The 19,164-nt window shown below is 41.7% G+C and overlaps 2 protein-coding genes across 2 annotated transcripts in view; both read left to right on the top strand.

Annotated features, from left to right (window-relative positions):
- LOC137563138 (inactive cell surface hyaluronidase CEMIP2-like) overlaps positions 1-19,164 on the top strand; it is a 167,249-nt gene that overhangs the window by 94,829 nt on the left and 53,256 nt on the right. The window contains exons 16-18 of the mRNA XM_068275232.1: positions 2,777-2,929; positions 6,622-6,799; positions 18,360-18,575. Of these exons, the coding sequence (XP_068131333.1) occupies positions 2,777-2,929; positions 6,622-6,799; positions 18,360-18,575 (547 nt within the window). The remainder of the gene's footprint in view (positions 1-2,776; positions 2,930-6,621; positions 6,800-18,359; positions 18,576-19,164) is intronic.
- The window catches only part of CEMIP (cell migration inducing hyaluronidase 1), a 230,134-nt gene that overhangs the window by 28,317 nt on the left and 182,653 nt on the right, over positions 1-19,164 (top strand). The window lies entirely within an intron of this gene.

Genomic DNA, 19,164 nt, shown 5'->3' on the forward strand with positions numbered 1-19,164 from the left:
ACTTTTCTCCTATGATGCTGTCGCTTACAATAGGTAGTAGAAATCTGACAGAAGCGGCAGGTTTTGGACTAGTCCATCTCTTCATGGGGGGATTCTCAGGGATTTATTTATTTTCAAAAGCACTTGGTGAATGGCAATTGCTCTGTCCAACTGCCAAAAAACTGTAGCGAGCAGGGAAGCTGGCCAGCATCATTGTTTAAATCCTTTTTAGGGAATATCTTTATAAAGAGTAAAAGCCTTGCTGAGAATTCCCTATGACAAGATGGACTAGTCCAAAACCTGTCACTTCTGTCAGATTTCTACTACCAACTGTAAATGACAGCAACATAGGAGAGAAGTAATTTATGGTTCATTTTACTCTGGAAAAAAAAACATACTTCTTATTTGTCTATGTTTGCAAATATTTTAAATTTTAAAATGTTTCGCCATAGTGCCCCTTTAACTACTTTCATTTATCCCTTAGATGTATTTTTATTTGAATGCCATTTAAAGGGATACACATGCTCCTAATACTATACTAAGAACATTATAGACACTCATAAATAAAGGAGTATAGCATGCAGACGATATTGGCTTATATTGTTGACCCAGTAAATATATATTTGCCTTCTTAAAACAGAAGGTATTTGCAATGGGTTAGATTCATGTGTGCAAGAAGGAAGTCCCATGATGCATCACTGCTGCTCAATCAGTGACTATGCAAATCATGCTCTGACCCTCTGTAAAGCATTGTTGATGAATTCATATGTCTTCAGGTACACAATCCTGATTCTCTCCCTGAACCCTGTTAAGTTGCCCATTAATGGTGTCATTTTAGCAAACGATCCACCTTCCGATACGATAATTGCGATTTGGAAGGAGATGATCATAAATCATAAATCAGCTTTATAAATGGGATTGAAAATGTAACCAATCCGATCATCCACAAAACAGATCGATAATCAACCTGTAGATTGGTACCATCAGCACTGTCTAATCTGATGGCAATTAGCGGATTGGAAGCTCAATCGTTTTCAAAAATTGGGCTGTTAATGGCCACCTTTACTAGTATCAGTCTTTGGGAATCTGGAGTCATTGTAGTAATTAAGTAGAATATAGATCACATAATGCAGCCATTTATTTGCTTATGTATGACGCTTAGCTGTTGCAAGCTTGTAATGTATATTGCCAGTGTTTGATGTAATAAGGTGGAAGTACAGTTACATTTTCCCTCCTACTCCACTAGATTAAAGTGGATCCGAGATGAAAAACTAACTATAACAAGTAACTTGTCTATATATCTTATCTAAAGTTTAGATAGTTTACACAGCAAATCTAGCTGCAAACAGCTTTAATAGAATATGATTGATTATTCCTGTGATACAATGACAGCAGCCATGTTGTTTGTAAACATTACACAGAAGCAGGCTTATCTGCATCTTGAGCAAAAAAACCTAATCCCTCCTCCTCCTCCTCCCCTCTGCCTCTGAAATATCTGGCTAGTAATACCTCCCCTCCTCCTGCCCAGACTGAGGTCCCATGAGCCCTTGCTACTGTCTGAAAGTGCCTTGGCTCTCTGAAAACCTGTGGGAGTGGCTTCTTTAGTTTATTGGGAATTAGAGTATTAAAATAAAAACAAAAAAGTATTTGGCTTGAGGAATGCCCTATAAACAATAGGAAAGGAACACAGTTATGCAATGAGTAAAAGTTCACCTCGGATCCACTTTAACAACACAAGTGTAAGTTCCAAGAACAAAGTCTTCTTTCAGAAAAAGTGTCTGAAAAGGTTAATCATTTTAGTTTCATTTTCTCAATTTACTGAGCTGCATGGCTATGAGCCTTAACTGAGCTCTCCAGGCTGCCAATTGTTCTATTATCTCTGTCTGCAGGCTACAAAGATAGTCTGAAACATAGCAGACAGTCTGAAAATAGCAGCTTGATGCTAGGTACCACTATGTGACTTTCTGGCAGATTGATTATTTCCAACATGTCCGATCTGATTTCCGATCACTTTCCCAATCAATTTCCGACTGTTTTCCATTCACTCCCATCGGAAATCGTTCGGAAAACGATTGGAAATCGATCGGAAATCAAATTGGACATGTTGGAAATGATCATTCTGACAGGAAATCTGTCAGAAAATCTCATGGTGTGTTCCTAGCATGAGGTTGAACTGGATATTACATTATAATGCAAGATGGCAGTTTCTACACCAGATAAATGGGTCCAGGGGGAATTGTGATTTTTACAAGATGATGCTATTTTTAGACCAAAGGTAGTCAGGTAAACCACTTGATAAGGAGATGAGAGACAGGTTTTTAATTCTGTATTATGCCAAATTGTCATAAGACGAGGCATGACTCAGAATGACAGCTGAAATACTATTGTTTGTTATAGTTTGCATCATTGGAAACATAAGTAGTTCTTCAAATCAGAGGTAGTAAAAGTTTACAATGTTACCTAGTTCATATCAGGACAAGGGAGAGAGAGAGGATTACAACAAGGTTACTACAAAAGCCATTCTGTGAATGCAAATGCATAGATATAACTGCAGTAAGAACTTATTTTATACATTCAGGAGAAAAAAGTTCCCAGTTAAAAGGTGTGCAACGCATTCATGCAAACCCAAATTCATGAACCCTTCGCTAGTCTGTGCTATAATCTTTTATGGCAAGAGCTGTAAACTAACAAACCCAAGCCTGGCTTATGGCCCTTATACAGCATATTCTTCTGTGATGTCCAGCCCTGGAGATCCTTAACAAAACAGCCCTAACACTACAGTTTTTTTATTATCTAGTGATGGCACATTCCCAACTGATGAAGGTTCCAGTCTGGAAGTCTCAGATTCCATCTTCGTGGGGGAGAGTGAGAATGTTGGTTCCCAAGGTGGCCAAAACAGCTACTGGGGACGTGGTGGTTCCGGGGAACAGAGATCACTGCCACGGAACAAGTAAAGTCCTTTGATAAAATGTTTATTGTTGATGTCATCTTTCAATTGCTCAAAACTGTTCTAGTGAAATTGTTTTTGTTCTAAACTCAATCATACACCTTCTCTGTAATAAGGAAATCGGACCTGCAGTCTCATTTAAAATTTAAAAAACGCAACCGTTGTATCTAACCAGGAGGACAAGGCAAGGATGCCTCTGTCCCCATATCTGTTTTCTATAGTAATTGGGGTTCTTGCTATTCACATAAGGGCTTGTTGACACGTTAGCTTTATATGCTTATACTATGATCCTTTTTCTACAAGATACTGATAAATCTTTGCACCAGATGTTTGCAATTACTCAAACATTTTCTGGTTATTCAGGATTGTGCATCAACTGGCAAAAGGCAGTAATTCTCCCCTTGATACGAGCAGCATACGTGATGTTTCCCTAAAATCTTAAGTACCAACTGTAACCCAGTTTAAGTATGAAAGCATCTATGTAGTTCCAGGGCGAGTGGAAGTCCTGGAGATGAATTTTGAACCTCTAATATCTTTTGTTAAACGGAAATTCCATATGCAGAACCACTTTTCTATTAATGTTATTGGCAGAATTAACCCAATTGCCCAAAATTCTATATACGTAAGAACATATATACACGTTTGTGCCTAAGAAATTCTTCACTGAACTAAATTCCTTAGTGTCAACATTCATCTGGGAGAAGGTGGAGCTAGGGTGAGACTTAAAGAGGAATGCCAGTGAAAATAATGTAATAAAAAAAAAGTGCTTCATTTTTACAATAATTATGTATAAATGATTTAGTCAATGTTTGCCCATTGTAAATCTTTTAAATCCCTGATTTACATTCTGACATTTATTACATGGTGACATTTTTACTGTTGGCAGGTGATGTAGCTGCTGCATGCTTTTTTTTAGCAGTTGGAAACAGCTGTAAACAGCTATTTTCCACAATGCAACAAGGTTCACAGACAGGAAACTGCCAGGAGTCCCGCAGTCCTCAGAGGTTCTTGTGGGAGGGGTTTCACCACAATATCATATAGTCATACAGCGCTCCCTGATGGTCTGTTTGTGAAAAGGAATAGATTTATCATGTAAAAGGGGGTATCAGCTACTGATTGGTATAAAGTTCAATTCTTCGTCTGAGTTTCTCTTTAAAGGAGTTATCAGGAAAAAAAATGAGTTTCACTTACCTGGGGCTTCTCCCAGCTCCATGCAGCCATCCTGTGCCCTTGCAGTCACTCACTGCTGCTCCAGTCCCCCGCCACCAGCTAGTTATGTTTTTGCCGACCTCGGGATCGGCGGGCCGCATTGCGTACATTTTTACACATTCCTTTGGTGCAGGAACATTAACACATACATTTTTACGCGTAGGTGGTTCAATGCGTAAAAATGTAATGTGTTTTAAAGGGAAGGTTCGGGGAGGGCTGTAAAAAAATAAAAATAAAAATCCACTTACCTGGGGCTTCCTCCAGCCCGTGGCAGGCAGGAGGTGCCCTCGCCGCCGCTCCGCAGGCTCCCGGTGGCCGACCCGACCTGGCCAGGCCGGCTGCCAGGTCGGGCTCTTCTGCGCTCCAAATGCCGGCACTTCTGCGTCCCACGTGGACGCGCTGACGTCATCGGACGTCCGCCGGGCTGTACTGCGCAGGCGCAGTAGTTCTGCGCCTGCGCAGTACAGCCCGGCGGACGTCCGATGACGTCAGCGCGTCCGCGTGGGACGCAGAAGTGCCGGCATTTGGAGCGCAGAAGAGCCCGACCTGGCAGCCGGCCTGGCCAGGTCGGGTCGGCCACCGGAGGCCACCGGGAGCCTGCGGAGCGGCGGCGAGGGCACCTCCTGCCTGCCACGGGCTGGAGGAAGCCCCAGGTAAGTGGATTTTTATTTTTATTTTTTTACAGCCCTCCCCGAACCTTCCCTTTAATTAAGTGTTAATGTTCCTGCACCAGCGGGAATGCGTAAAAATGTATGCAATGCGGCCCGCTGCCCCCGAGGTCGGCAAAAACAAAACTAGCTGGCAGCTGGGGACTGGAGCAGCAGTGAGTAACTGCGAGGGCACAGGATGGCTGCATGGGGCTGGGAGAAGCCCCAGGTAAGTGAAACTCATTTTTTTTTGCCTGATAACTCCTTTAAAACCTTAAGCCCCATCTACACGATGGGACATTGCAGCGATCCGGCGGCTCGATTAGCCACCGGATCACCACTTCCGCTTGCCCGCCGCGTCCCTGCTCGCCGCGCGTGCGCCGGCATCAATACCCGCTCGATCCCCGCGCCGCGCCGCTTATCTTCCGCTCGATTCCCTGCCATTGTCCCCTAGCGGGGAGCGAGCAGGGAATCGGCGGAAGCAAGATCCGTCCTGTCGGATCTTATCAATCGAGCCGCATCAGCGGCTCGATTGATAAGGAGCATCGCGGCCGCATCTACGCGTGTAGATGCGGCTTTACAATGCCCTACAGAATTTGCATGCCTTCTATTTTTGTTACCTTGCTGGTCAGCTGAGGTACTTGCACTCCTGGGTACATGCTGCTCAGCCTATCTCTGTGCAGTTCTTACCAACTTATGACAGAGCGGGTAATCTCTTGGCCTTCCATGAGAAGTTCCTCCAATCTATTGATAGGTAGGTAGAGTTACAATGTTGCATTGGTTGGCAGCAAAGGTCTGGTCAGAGAGTAAGAAAATTTACCAAATACTGTAAATTATCCCCTCTTTATCACACCATTATGGGACAATCTTACATACCAATATCTGCCATAATTTTACCATGCTCGCAAATGGCGCTTGGTGGGAGTGGCCGACTTCTCACATATGTTAGAAGAAGGTATGTTTTTATCATTTGACCAATTTAAGAGTCACTACAAGAGTCCAAATGATTATTTTTACAGATATCTCCAGCTCAGGCACTGCTGGCAGATGCAGTTTGGGACTAGATTGTTGCAATTCTCTGACTTTCCCATAATAGGCATATTACGCACCCAGGGCATGGGTGGTCTGATTACTACCGTACATTTTATTTTTCCCTTATAACAGCCTTGCTGACTCCAAGTCAGTGAAGCTTAAATGACTCATGCATTTCCCTGACATAGATCCAGAAGAGTGGGGCGGTGCCCCTGACTCTCATGTGCATACCTCAATCCATCAGCGGCTCGATTGATAAGGGGGAAAACGTACCGTGTATCCCCAGATTCAATCATGAATGTCATGTGTTGAAAGCAGGAAAAATGGGCAAGCCTAAGGACTGGAGTGATTTAGATAAGGGTGAAATAGTGAGGGCAAGATAAGCGAACAGCACCTCGAAAAATGGCAGTTCTTGTGCAGAAATACTTACTTCATCAACTGAAAGGGATATGGAGGCTGCCATATTTATTTCCTTTTAATCAATGCAAGTTGCCTGTTTTTCCTGTTGAACCTCTGTGTCTAATTATTTTAGCTATAGACACCAAACAAGCATGCAGATCAGTATTAAGACTAGCTAGCTCTGATCTTGGGACATAAATATGGCAAAATCAAGATCAACTGTGTATTTGTCTCTTATGTGTACTGATATATCACTGCTAATTATGAGTATAAGGATTGTGAGCACTTTGGGTATAAGAATTGCTGCATGCCTGTGATAGAGCTCTGCCTGCAGATAATAAAAAGGATAATTATTTTACAGTAAGCTTCTGCTATCAGTTCATCTCTTCCTTTTTCTGTATTGTGTAGGACGTTCCCAATACGGGGCTTCCAGATATATGATGGGCCAGTCAGACTGCTCAGGTGCACATTCAAGAAATTTCTTCCCACCGCAGAAAGGCCTTCCAGCGCTATTGGGTTTTCACTGAAGAACGCCTGGCAAATCACACCTCAGAACAACGTGTCCCTAGTCAAGATGGAGAGAAGTGTAAGTGAGAAATGTTCAGGCCATGATTTGTGACTTACTCCTGTACACAGTATATCACTGAGGTAAACGAGGTTATTCCTGGGTACAGTATATCACTGACATGAACTGAGGTTGTATACAGTATATCACTGAGGTAAACTGAAGTTACTCCTGGATACAGTATATCACTGAGGTAAACAAGGTTACTCCTGTATACAGTATATCACTGACATAAACGGAGAACCCTTAGAACCCTTACTGGAAAGTAGGGAATGTTCACATCAGTATCTGCACTAATAAATGAATTACTTGTTCATGTTCCCCAGTATAAGAGACTCACAGTTCTGTAAAATCTTCAAATTTTTATTTACTGTATATATATATATATATATATATATATATATATATATATATATATATATATATATATATATATATATATATCACTGACATCTTCTGCAGCATTTTACAGAGTACAGTCACATCACTGACTGTCCTCAGAGGAGCTCGCAATCTAATCCTACCATAGTCACAGTCTAATGCCCTACCATATTATTTTCTGCAGCACTTTACAAAACACATAGAAATGTCACCAACTGTCCTTCAGAGGGGCTCATAAATCAATGTCTATCATAGTCATATGTCCATCATAGGATACCCGAGGTGACATGTGACATGATGAGAAAGACACGTGTATGTACAGTGCCAAGCGCACAAATAACTATGCTGTGTTCCTTTTTTTCTTTCTCTGTCTGAAAGAGTGAAATATCAGGTATGTACGTGGCTGACTCAGTCCTGACTTAGACAGGAAGTGACTACAGTGTGGCCCTCACTGATAAGAAATTCCAACTATAAAACACTTTCCTAGCAGAAAATGGCTTCTGAGAGCAAGAAAGAGATAAAAAGGGGAATTTCTTATCAGTGAGGGTCACACTGTAGTCACTTCCTGTCTGAGTCAGGACTGAGTCAGCCACTTACATACCTGATATTTAACTCTTTCAGGCAGAGAAAGAAAAAAAAAAGAAACACAGCATAGTTATTTGTGTACTAAGCATTGTACATACACATGTCTATCTCATCATGTCACATGTCACCTCGGGTATCCTTTAAGGCCAATTTAAAGGGGAATTCTATTAACATATGTATATGTTTTTAAGATGAGGGAGGAAACTGGTGTGCATGGAGGAAACCCACACAAAAACGGGGAGAACTTGCAAAGTCCATGCAGATAGTGCCCATGATTCATCTGTACAAACAGCCACTAGGGATAGAGAAAGCTAGTTAAACAACTAGCATGTTTACCATTATATAACTTTAAACTATACATCCATTTACATATATATTAGCAAAATGCAGATTTACTTTGAATGGATACTTCAGGTAGCTCCTCATATTACATAGAAGTGGTAAGAGTGTACGTACAATCAATACTGTATCATACGTGAGCACCTTAAAAGATGGACAACAGGCATGGAAAGATAGGGAACTTGGCTTCAAAATCAGGGGAGGGGCATGACTATACTTTGTAGGGTTGTATAGCAGAATGTTTGGAGTTACCAGGTCCCTTCTATGTTTGATGCGCATACACTCAAGACTCCTCCCTCCACCCCTTAACCCTTCCTTGTGATGGCGCGCTTAGTCCTCACTCATATGGTGGGCTGCCTGCTGCTGCTCTTCTTACCACAGTGGTATACCTACAGTTTACACATCACACAGGAGACACACTGCTGTATTACCTTATCCAGTGTTGTCTCCATGACATCACATTGTATATTGATGGATGCTGCCATGCATGTGTATGCTTCCTGTGTGAAGTGCCGCAGAAAGGCCTTCCAGCGCTATTGGGTTTTCACTGAAGAACGCCTGGCAAATCACACCTCAGAACAACGTGTCCCTAGTCAAGATGGAGAGAAGTGTAAGTGAGAAATGTTCAGGCCATGATTTGTGACTTACTCCTGTACACAGTATATCACTGAGGTAAACGAGGTTATTCCTGGGTACAGTATATCACTGACATGAACTGAGGTTGTATACAGTATATCACTGAGGTAAACTGAAGTTACTCCTGGATACAGTATATCACTGAGGTAAACAAGGTTACTCCTGTATACAGTATATCACTGACATAAACGGAGAACCCTTAGAACCCTTACTGGAAAGTAGGGAATGTTCACATCAGTATCTGCACTAATAAATGAATTACTTGTTCATGTTCCCCAGTATAAGAGACTCACAGTTCTGTAAAATCTTCAAATTTTTATTTACTGTATATATATATATATATATATATATATATATATATATATATATATATATATATATATATATATATATATATATATATATATATCACTGACATCTTCTGCAGCATTTTACAGAGTACAGTCACATCACTGACTGTCCTCAGAGGAGCTCGCAATCTAATCCTACCATAGTCACAGTCTAATGCCCTACCATATTATTTTCTGCAGCACTTTACAAAACACATAGAAATGTCACCAACTGTCCTTCAGAGGGGCTCATAAATCAATGTCTATCATAGTCATATGTCCATCATAGGATACCCGAGGTGACATGTGACATGATGAGAAAGACACGTGTATGTACAGTGCCAAGCGCACAAATAACTATGCTGTGTTCCTTTTTTTCTTTCTCTGTCTGAAAGAGTGAAATATCAGGTATGTACGTGGCTGACTCAGTCCTGACTTAGACAGGAAGTGACTACAGTGTGGCCCTCACTGATAAGAAATTCCAACTATAAAACACTTTCCTAGCAGAAAATGGCTTCTGAGAGCAAGAAAGAGATAAAAAGGGGAATTTCTTATCAGTGAGGGTCACACTGTAGTCACTTCCTGTCTGAGTCAGGACTGAGTCAGCCACTTACATACCTGATATTTAACTCTTTCAGGCAGAGAAAGAAAAAAAAAAGAAACACAGCATAGTTATTTGTGTACTAAGCATTGTACATACACATGTCTATCTCATCATGTCACATGTCACCTCGGGTATCCTTTAAGGCCAATTTAAAGGGGAATTCTATTAACATATGTATATGTTTTTAAGATGAGGGAGGAAACTGGTGTGCATGGAGGAAACCCACACAAAAACGGGGAGAACTTGCAAAGTCCATGCAGATAGTGCCCATGATTCATCTGTACAAACAGCCACTAGGGATAGAGAAAGCTAGTTAAACAACTAGCATGTTTACCATTATATAACTTTAAACTATACATCCATTTACATATATATTAGCAAAATGCAGATTTACTTTGAATGGATACTTCAGGTAGCTCCTCATATTACATAGAAGTGGTAAGAGTGTACGTACAATCAATACTGTATCATACGTGAGCACCTTAAAAGATGGACAACAGGCATGGAAAGATAGGGAACTTGGCTTCAAAATCAGGGGAGGGGCATGACTATACTTTGTAGGGTTGTATAGCAGAATGTTTGGAGTTACCAGGTCCCTTCTATGTTTGATGCGCATACACTCAAGACTCCTCCCTCCACCCCTTAACCCTTCCTTGTGATGGCGCGCTTAGTCCTCACTCATATGGTGGGCTGCCTGCTGCTGCTCTTCTTACCACAGTGGTATACCTACAGTTTACACATCACACAGGAGACACACTGCTGTATTACCTTATCCAGTGTTGTCTCCATGACATCACATTGTATATTGATGGATGCTGCCATGCATGTGTATGCTTCCTGTGTGAAGTGTGTTCCAGCGAGTTAAACTATATGGCTATGCATATGGCTATGGTATTATGCTATGGAGGGGAGCACCCTCTAGCAGATAGTAGGTGGGAAGCTGCTTTGGTTTGTAAGCCCCTCGATCTTCAGGCTCCATAGAAGTCAGTATGGTGAGTCCTACACCACTGGTGTAGTTCATCCAATAAAGCAGAGGTGCCCACACTTTTTCGCCTTGTGAGCTACCATAAAAAAAACAGCAAGTCAAAATTACCTACCTATGTACAATTTTAGGAGCACACCTGTATATACAGAATGGAAAATGTAGTGGGGTCGGGATCTACCATGAAGGCCTTCGTGATCTACCGGTAGATCGCGATCTACCTAATGGGCACCCCTGCAATAAAGGGACAGTTGTGAGCTATGGAACTTTAGTGTTCTTGTTGGTAGACACCAGTACTATAATATCATAGTGATGACTGCACAGAATGCTCTTGCTTGGCAAACATAGGGTTAAACATCTCGTTCTAGTGCGATAGACTGCTTTCAGTAGAGACTCTCAGTTTACGTAGGTTAGGACAAGGCTGCCAGTGGAGAGATAACACGCTGAGGTGGCTGAGCTTACTGCTGTGTTCCCGTCTACAAGTGTATTTGTGTTGGCTGCATGCTCCTTGTGGAGCTTTTGGAGCAAAGCATATGGTAGCTGTGTGTGTCTTCCAGGTTGACCTGACCTTTCTCCTGAGCTGATATGCTTTTCATTATCCATCATAAGCAGCGGCATTGTCTGAACCAGTCCTGGACTCCACCCTGAAATGCCAGACCCGCTCAGTCTTGCTGGGGAGAGACATTAAGTGGAGGTGCAGTGAACAAAGTGGTGCTAGTGGAAATACAGTGGAAGAATCCATCGTGTATCATGCCAGTAGAAACACTCCCCATGCCATTATTAGATGTTACAGCACAGCAGAGCAAACATAAATCTTGAGTAAATTGTTCAAACACAGTTGGTGTGTGTCTTTGCTGGGAAAAAGTTATGTCCACATTACCCCACCTTTACCAAATGACCCGAAGCCTGCTGCTAGCTGCTGCTGACGTAGGACTGGATCCCCAATTAGACAGCTCGCAAATCTTTCACTGTGAGGATTGAGTGGCATTTAATGTGGAAGGATGAATCAGAAGACACATATTATTCCACAGCTCTGTGCCAAGATCTCTGAGCAAAACACACTGGCTTTTCATTTTATTTGCCTCTGAACTGAGTTATACTTTATCCACCAGAGACAAACTGTTTAGAGAAGGGAGTTAAATGGAGAGAACCGTCTTATGTATTAAGTAATGTTATAGTGAGGCTTTTTCTCTAGAGCATTTGATGGTAGCATCGCATGGAAAATGCTCCTTCTTCCTTCTTATCTTTAGTGAGTAGAAAATAGATAACAGTAGATTTTATTGAATAATGGGCCTGATCCAATTCACTTTTTCACCTAGGTGATATTTTACATCTTATCAATAAAATTCCTTTAAGCCACCAGCAAACAAAAAATGACTATTATAATTTTGATAGTACTTTTTCACCTACTTTTTGGTACTCTTTTAATAGCCGAGTGCAGAAAAGTTATTTTAAACAGAAGATGAAAATTATCTCCTAGGAGAAATATTAGGAGAAAAAGTGAATGTGGATGCAGTGTATTATTTATGTTATTGATTTATTTATTTTATAAAGCGCCAACATATTACACAGGGCTGGACCTTAGTTAGGGTTACAGACAATATTTAGAGGTGACATACAGCAATAAGACAATACAGGAATACATGCAAACCCGATCACACAGCACAGTATGACCATAAGGTAATGCTTAGCCAGTCACTGGATGGAAGCATCGAGATTAGGCAAGTCGAGTTCACTCAAGAGTTCACTTATGGGTGTACGGTAATGGAGGTGCATGAACAGGTAGGAGACACAAGGAGGAGGTACATCTGTACAGAATGCATCATCATAATGTGGTGGAGGGAGTAGCAAAGACCAAATTTGGATGCTCTGCTGATAGACTGGTACCAGCACAGTTCAGACGGGTAGAATGCCAGTTAAGATGTTTTTAAAATATGGTGCCCAGCAGCAGCGGCAGTTCTCCTCTTCCTTGCTGAGATCTGGCTATGGTGCCAATTTGCACTCAAGGATTTAATAACCATTCCAATCTTGAAAATACATTTACTTTTGCCAATATCTGGTCATGTGCTGCTAATAACAACATGAGCAAGACTGGCAAGTCTCCAATCCTATTCTTAATACGGTGTATGAGTAAACTGGAAGACATTTCCTTGTGAAAGTACAGACTATACATTTAGTATTGCTTATATGTTAGTTACTATGTATAGGACAGGCAGTTTTGAGGTCCACTTACACTCACGAGCAGGGCATGAACAAGTGGCATCCTGCTGCATGGTAGACAATAGAACACAATTTGCTCATTGGTTGTGCATGACTTAGCAATCCACCATGGTCCATTGTTAAATTACATTGTAAAGTAGGTGTACACACATTAGGGACTCACCTGGGAGGATGCAAAACAATCATCTCAGCTGAGGATTATCCAGCATGAGTACCTGATTTCTCTAGGCTTAAAAATTGTTTAGTGGTGGCTGGTAGGCCATAGTGTGGCAAACTATAATTAATTATCATAGCTACATTTTCTGTTAAAATGTATTACGATTCAAATTTATGTTCACCCTCCCAAATTTGGCATTGTAAAGGGGAATCGGGAATTATGCCATTACTCGCACAATGTTTCTCCTCATTTCTTTTGCTGTATCTGACCCTTAGAGATCTAAAGTCAGGAACATTTTCTCAGACTGAGACACACAGACAGCAATAAAAATCCATTTTCTACACTACCCAAATGTAGATGATGTTTTGTTCTCCTGAAGCTGGGTATAATGATAGATGTGTACAGATGCACATCACTGTTCTGATCCAGTACCTGCACAGCAACCAGTCTTGTGAGTCAGTCCAGTCTGCTGTGATGTTTCATTCACTTAAAGAGACTCTGAGGTCTCGCAAAAATGAGGTTTTTCTTTTAGGTGATAGTCTCACCTAAAACTCCACATTCCCGTGGCTGCAAACCCCCTCGATCACCCCAAACTTACGGGGGTACGGGCAGGCAACTTCCGCATAGAGGCAGCACGGCTCTGCCTCTATGCGCGTCAATCAGCGCTGGATCGCTGCCTCTCCCCCGCCCCTCTCAGTCTACCTTCACTGAGAGGGGAGGGGGAGAGGCGGAGATACGCGCTGATTGACGCGCATAGGGGCGGCAGCAAAATCCACGACCAAGAAAGTCGTGGATTCTGCCTGCCCTGTACCCCCGTGAGTTTGGGGTAATCGAGGGGGTTTCCAGCCAGGGAATGTGGCATTTTAGGTGAGACTATAATGTTAATGAGGTTTTTAAAAGAAAAACCTTGTTTTTGCGAGACTTCAGAGTCCCTTTAACAGAAGTGTCCTGGTGACTGTGCATGTGGGCAGCCTACTAGGACTGCATCTCCCTCACACTGAACAGCATGTACGATTCCACAAATAGAGAGAAACTTGCATCTGTTTCCTTTCTCAGTTATTACTCAATTGTATTTTGCATTTTGGATTTCTAATAAACAAGTTGATTTAATGTGAGTTTGTTACTGTGGGAGGATTTGCATTGTAGGACCAGAGTGTGCGAGGTTCCAAGATTTAGCTGCTTTTATTAGGAGAGCCAGCTAAGCTGTAATATTACAACATACTAAATCATCATAATAATCTTTATTTCCTGTAGGTCTTTTATCCTCTCAGCTTTTCCAGCAAACGTTCTTCCTTGTCTGTCCAGTATTGATGTAGACATTCAGGAACAAACATAAAACTTTGAAAAGTTGATAAGTTGAAAAGTTGATAAGAATGGTGAAGAATTTATTAGAAAGTTTCATCCAGAATCTGGCCGTTGTCTATGGATCAGGCCATTTGGGCATGTGGATCACAGGGGTTCATTATTTGGAATCTGCACCCAGTTGGTGAGCTGGGCATCCGATGTGGGTAGTAGCTCATTGGATACTACATAGGGTTTAATGGTTGTAGCTGATCATAGATGATCGGTTACAACTAGCGGTTGTTTGGGTGTCAGGGACAAAGAGGAACTCCAGTGAAAATAATGTAATAAAAAAGTGCTTCATTTTTACAATAATTATGTATAAATGATTTAGTCAGTGTTTGCTCATTGTAAAATCTTTCCTTTCCCTGATTTACATTCTGACATTTATCACGTGGTGACATTTTTACTGCTGGCAGGTAATGTCTGTGGAAGGAGATGCTGCTTGCTTTTTTGGCAGTTGGAAACAGCTGTAAACGACTGTTATTTCCCACAATGCAACAAGGCTCCCAGACATCACACTGTGGGAGGGGTTTCACCACAATATCAGCCATACAGAGCCCTCTGATTATCCATTTGAGAAACGGAATAGATTTCTCCTGGGAAAGGGAGTATCAGCTACTGATTGGGATGAAGTTCAATTCTTGGTTACGGTTTCTCTTTAAGTTGTTCAGTTGAGGCACTCACAGGTGGGGGTCAGGGTTAGGCATTTGGTGCAGGGGGGTTCAGTTTAGGCACTTAGAGGGTCATTTAGGATTAGGCATTAGGTGGGTGCAGATTGGTTTAGGCACATACAGGTGTGCGTGTGTGTGTGTGTGGAGGGGGGGGGGGGGGGGCTTGGTAGGGTTAGGCATTTGGTAGCACTTAGAAGGGAGGGTTCAAATGAGAATGTAGTAAATAGTAAAATATCGGTAAACTAAATTACCAATATTTTACTACTAGTGGCACCGCCCGGTGCCCAACTCATGCAGTGCCGTTACAATAGGTATTCCAGGTCTGCGATACAGCTATGTACACATGCTGGGGCAGGCAGTAAAGATCTCCTCAGCCGAGAATCCAGCATGCATCTAGCGCGGGGAGGCAGATTGATAAATCCTTTTATTCCTCTATAGTGGATCTATTGCACACAGCTCCACTTTTGCAATGTGTGGGATTCATGTTTCCCAATGTGTTGTTTTTAATCCACAGTGTACCATAGCAGAGTATTAGCAACACATCTGTTACATTAATAAGCTCAAGCGTTTGATGTGTTGCAAAATAATGCCCGATTTCACTTATAATAATTAGTTCATGTTGCTGCTTGAAGCAGGACGGCATGATATCGAAATATATCAAAAAGATTAAAATTAATTTGATAGAATAGTTTGTCAATCTGTTTCTATTTTGTGCTTTATTTCTTCTGTCTTCTAAAGTCACTGTAGTCATTTTACTTTAGGGCAATAAGTTAGTGAAAATGCTGAAAATACAAGGGCTGATAGCTGATATTTGGCACTACAAATATGATGATATTATATAGTACTTATAGGACACTTGAAGTGAGAGGGATATGGAGGCTTCTATATTTATTTACTTTTAAACAATACCAGTTTCCTGGCAGTCCTGCTGATCTTTTATGTGTCAGTAGTGTCTGAATCACACAGGTGAAACATGCATGTGGCCAATCAAGTCAAACGTCAGTCAAACATCTGTTCTGCATGCATGTTCAGGGTCGATGGCTAATATGGCAGAGGATCAGCAGGGCAGCCAGACAATTTGCATTGTGTAAAAGGAAATAAATATAGCAGCCTCCATATCCCTCTCAATTCAGCTATGATATCTTGCATGGGACAGACTAAAGACAGAATCTCTGTTTGTTCAGATTGTACTTATTATGAATAAAGTGCTTACTGTATGTTTGTGAATAATCACAAAGCAGATTTTCAATGTGCTACACCTAAACTTTGGCCAGATAACTGGAGGCCTGACCGCCTGCCAAAAATCTAGCATGTGTACAGCTGTCCCTTATGTGTCATGAAAAGATCCAGAATGCCAGATCATCGGCAAGGATGGCTTGATCTCCTCCTAACCCTGCACGTCCCAAGCCGCTCCATAGTGCGTCGCACCATCATCCCTCCTCCCTTCTCTTTAGCAACAGAACCAGTTGCTAGTCTGCTCAGTTTTGGTCAATTATTCACAGAAATGATATTTTGGAACTGGAAATGGTCCAGAGAAGAGCCACTAAGGAGGGGCATGAAGGGAGTACATATTATTAAGCCACTGGTAAATTTGGGCGCAGAGTAAAGCTGATAAATGGCTCACCCTGCTCCTGCAAAAGTCCCGGCGGCGGTAATTATTATTCCTCCTCCAGGTCGCTGTGGATAGTAGGGAAAAATGTAATTCAGCTGCCAGCTACTGCTGGTGGCTAAATTACGCTGTTTAATAGTCATTTGTCCTCCGTCTTTTGAAGATGCCCAGATTACTGTCTGAACGCCGCTTTAGCCATAATTTCCATTGTGGCCGATGGCAGTGTTGGTTGTGCCAAAATATCTGGTGCTGTTTGTGCATGATTTGCATTGAAGGCCCTCAGTTACGGGGGAAAGGCTAACTGAACTAAATCTGTTTACATTTAAGAAGTGGAGATTAAGAGGGGATGTGGTCACCATGTATAAATATATAAGTAGCCCACACAGAAAATGAAGTGAAAAGTTGATCACAGTAAAGTCACTGCAGAAGACTTGACGGCCCTATGAGAGGATGAAAAACATTTAATCTGCAGCTACAGAAAGGGTTTTTCACTGTGAGGACTCAAACTATGGTGTTCCCTTCCATCATAACTTAGCTTTGCTAGGGGCCTTCTCCCCTCCACCCCTCCCCCCCCCCCCACACACACTTTCAGTGGTGCAAGGTGTGGAGCACAGAACTCAGAGTTGTTGATGGACACAGGCCCATTCAAGGTAAGAATGCACATTCATATGAAATCATGAGTGTGGTGTGAACAACATGTTCATATTGAGTAAGGGGCCTGGGCACCAGCAGAGAAGAAGCAGTACAGAATCCTCCTGAGCACTATTCTGAATTGCATTTATTGTGAACAAGATCGTAAAGATCAAAAACTATAGCAATATCTTTATTTTAAATCATACAATGTTGCTCTAGGAATGGTATCTGCTTGTCAGTTACAGTCTAGAAGGAATTTTGAAGCTAAATAATCCATGCTGTCCAAGAGTCTTTTATATTTACTTGATGCACAGATTTCTGTTTTAAGCCAAACTAACTGTAATCACTTCCATGCATTAGATCCTAAAAAGAAAATCATTATCCGTTCTTAAAATACAGCAACTAAAGGTTAAGATGGCATTCCAGATGTGAGCATCTCTTGAAATATCTCAGCAGTTGAGTTCATATCCTTGCTGATCCCTGTCCATGTTGTAAAATGCCATTGATGTTATCTTTGCTGTAGGGAGGCTTGCCTTCTCATCTGGAGTGTGCAGGGCTGTGCAGGAATATGCTGGTTTGTACCAGACAGCACAGCAGTAGACCCAGATGTACTAATATATTTTCAGTTATGCTGGCAGCTCCATTGTTTACAAGTGTCTGTGTGATGTATGATGAGAGCTCTAAATGCTCCTTATTAAGTAATCCATTGCAGGCCTGTGATGTGGCTTTTAGAATTATTCCACACACAAGCCGAAAGAGATCCATCGCACAAGCCAGGACCGAACCACAATTTTTATCTGGCCAAATATTTTGCTTTTCCATTGTGGAGATCCTGCCACATCTGTAAAGTGGATGTTGGTTTGAACTGTTGCCCTATTTATGTGCTGCAGATGGGGCTGTTTTTACCGTCTGTGATCTTGACAGATGATAAATATTTTTCTTAATCCACATATTAACCACGGCACAAGGAGAAGATGGTTTATTGCTTATTAAAGCCAAACTCATCTGTATTGAATAATTGAGAGCTTTTAATGACATAGCTTATGATTTGATTGACATAGCTGTTGATATTTCTCTCATTCGGCCGCTAGGTGGAGCTGAAGGTATTTTTTGGTCGCTCTGGGCAGTGGTTTGGATCCAATGACTATGATGGTGACAAAGTCTCGATCTTCCATGACTTGGATGGCTCACTAACAGGCTACCCGGATACATTTGTTGGACGAGCAGATAATTACCTCCTCCGTCATACAGGCTGTCTTACTGTGCCGCGGTGGAATGGAGTGATATGCACTGGCAGATATGCACAGGTAGGTGCTACACACCCAGATGTCAACCTTACTTGCACATGAGGAGCTTGAAAGGTGTACACATCATTATAGGCTGTGTTGGGCTTTGACATGTGTGATGTTTTTGGCTTCTCATAGTACCATGAATGCAATTAAAGTGGGAGCATCCGGTAGAATCATGTAAATGTTATGTGCCCATATCCAGGCTCTTCTTTAACAGACCTCCCATCTACTATTCCATTTGTTTAGTCTTCGCACATAAGTACCATATGTTTAGTAGAGCTTCTAAATGCATTAAAGCGGACCTGAACTCAGAGCTTCTTCTCTAATTTAATAGATATGCAACAGCATAATAACCATTAAAGAAAACATTTCTTTGATACAGCTGAGTAAAATCCTGCAATAAATCTGTGCGTCTACTTCCTGATATCATGGAAGCAGACATAGGGTTAACATCCTGTGCTTACAAATCAGCAGCTCTGCTGAGGCAGCAGATAATCCTGAGCTGACACAGCTGAGAGATCACATTACACTTGTGATTGGTCACATATGAGAGGAAAATAGGCTAAACTCTCTAAATACATACAGGGTGCATTTCTCTATGTTTTCC

The sequence above is a fragment of the Hyperolius riggenbachi genome, chromosome 3, assembly GCF_040937935.1.
Source record: "Hyperolius riggenbachi isolate aHypRig1 chromosome 3, aHypRig1.pri, whole genome shotgun sequence".
NCBI classification, from domain to species: domain Eukaryota; kingdom Metazoa; phylum Chordata; class Amphibia; order Anura; family Hyperoliidae; genus Hyperolius; species Hyperolius riggenbachi.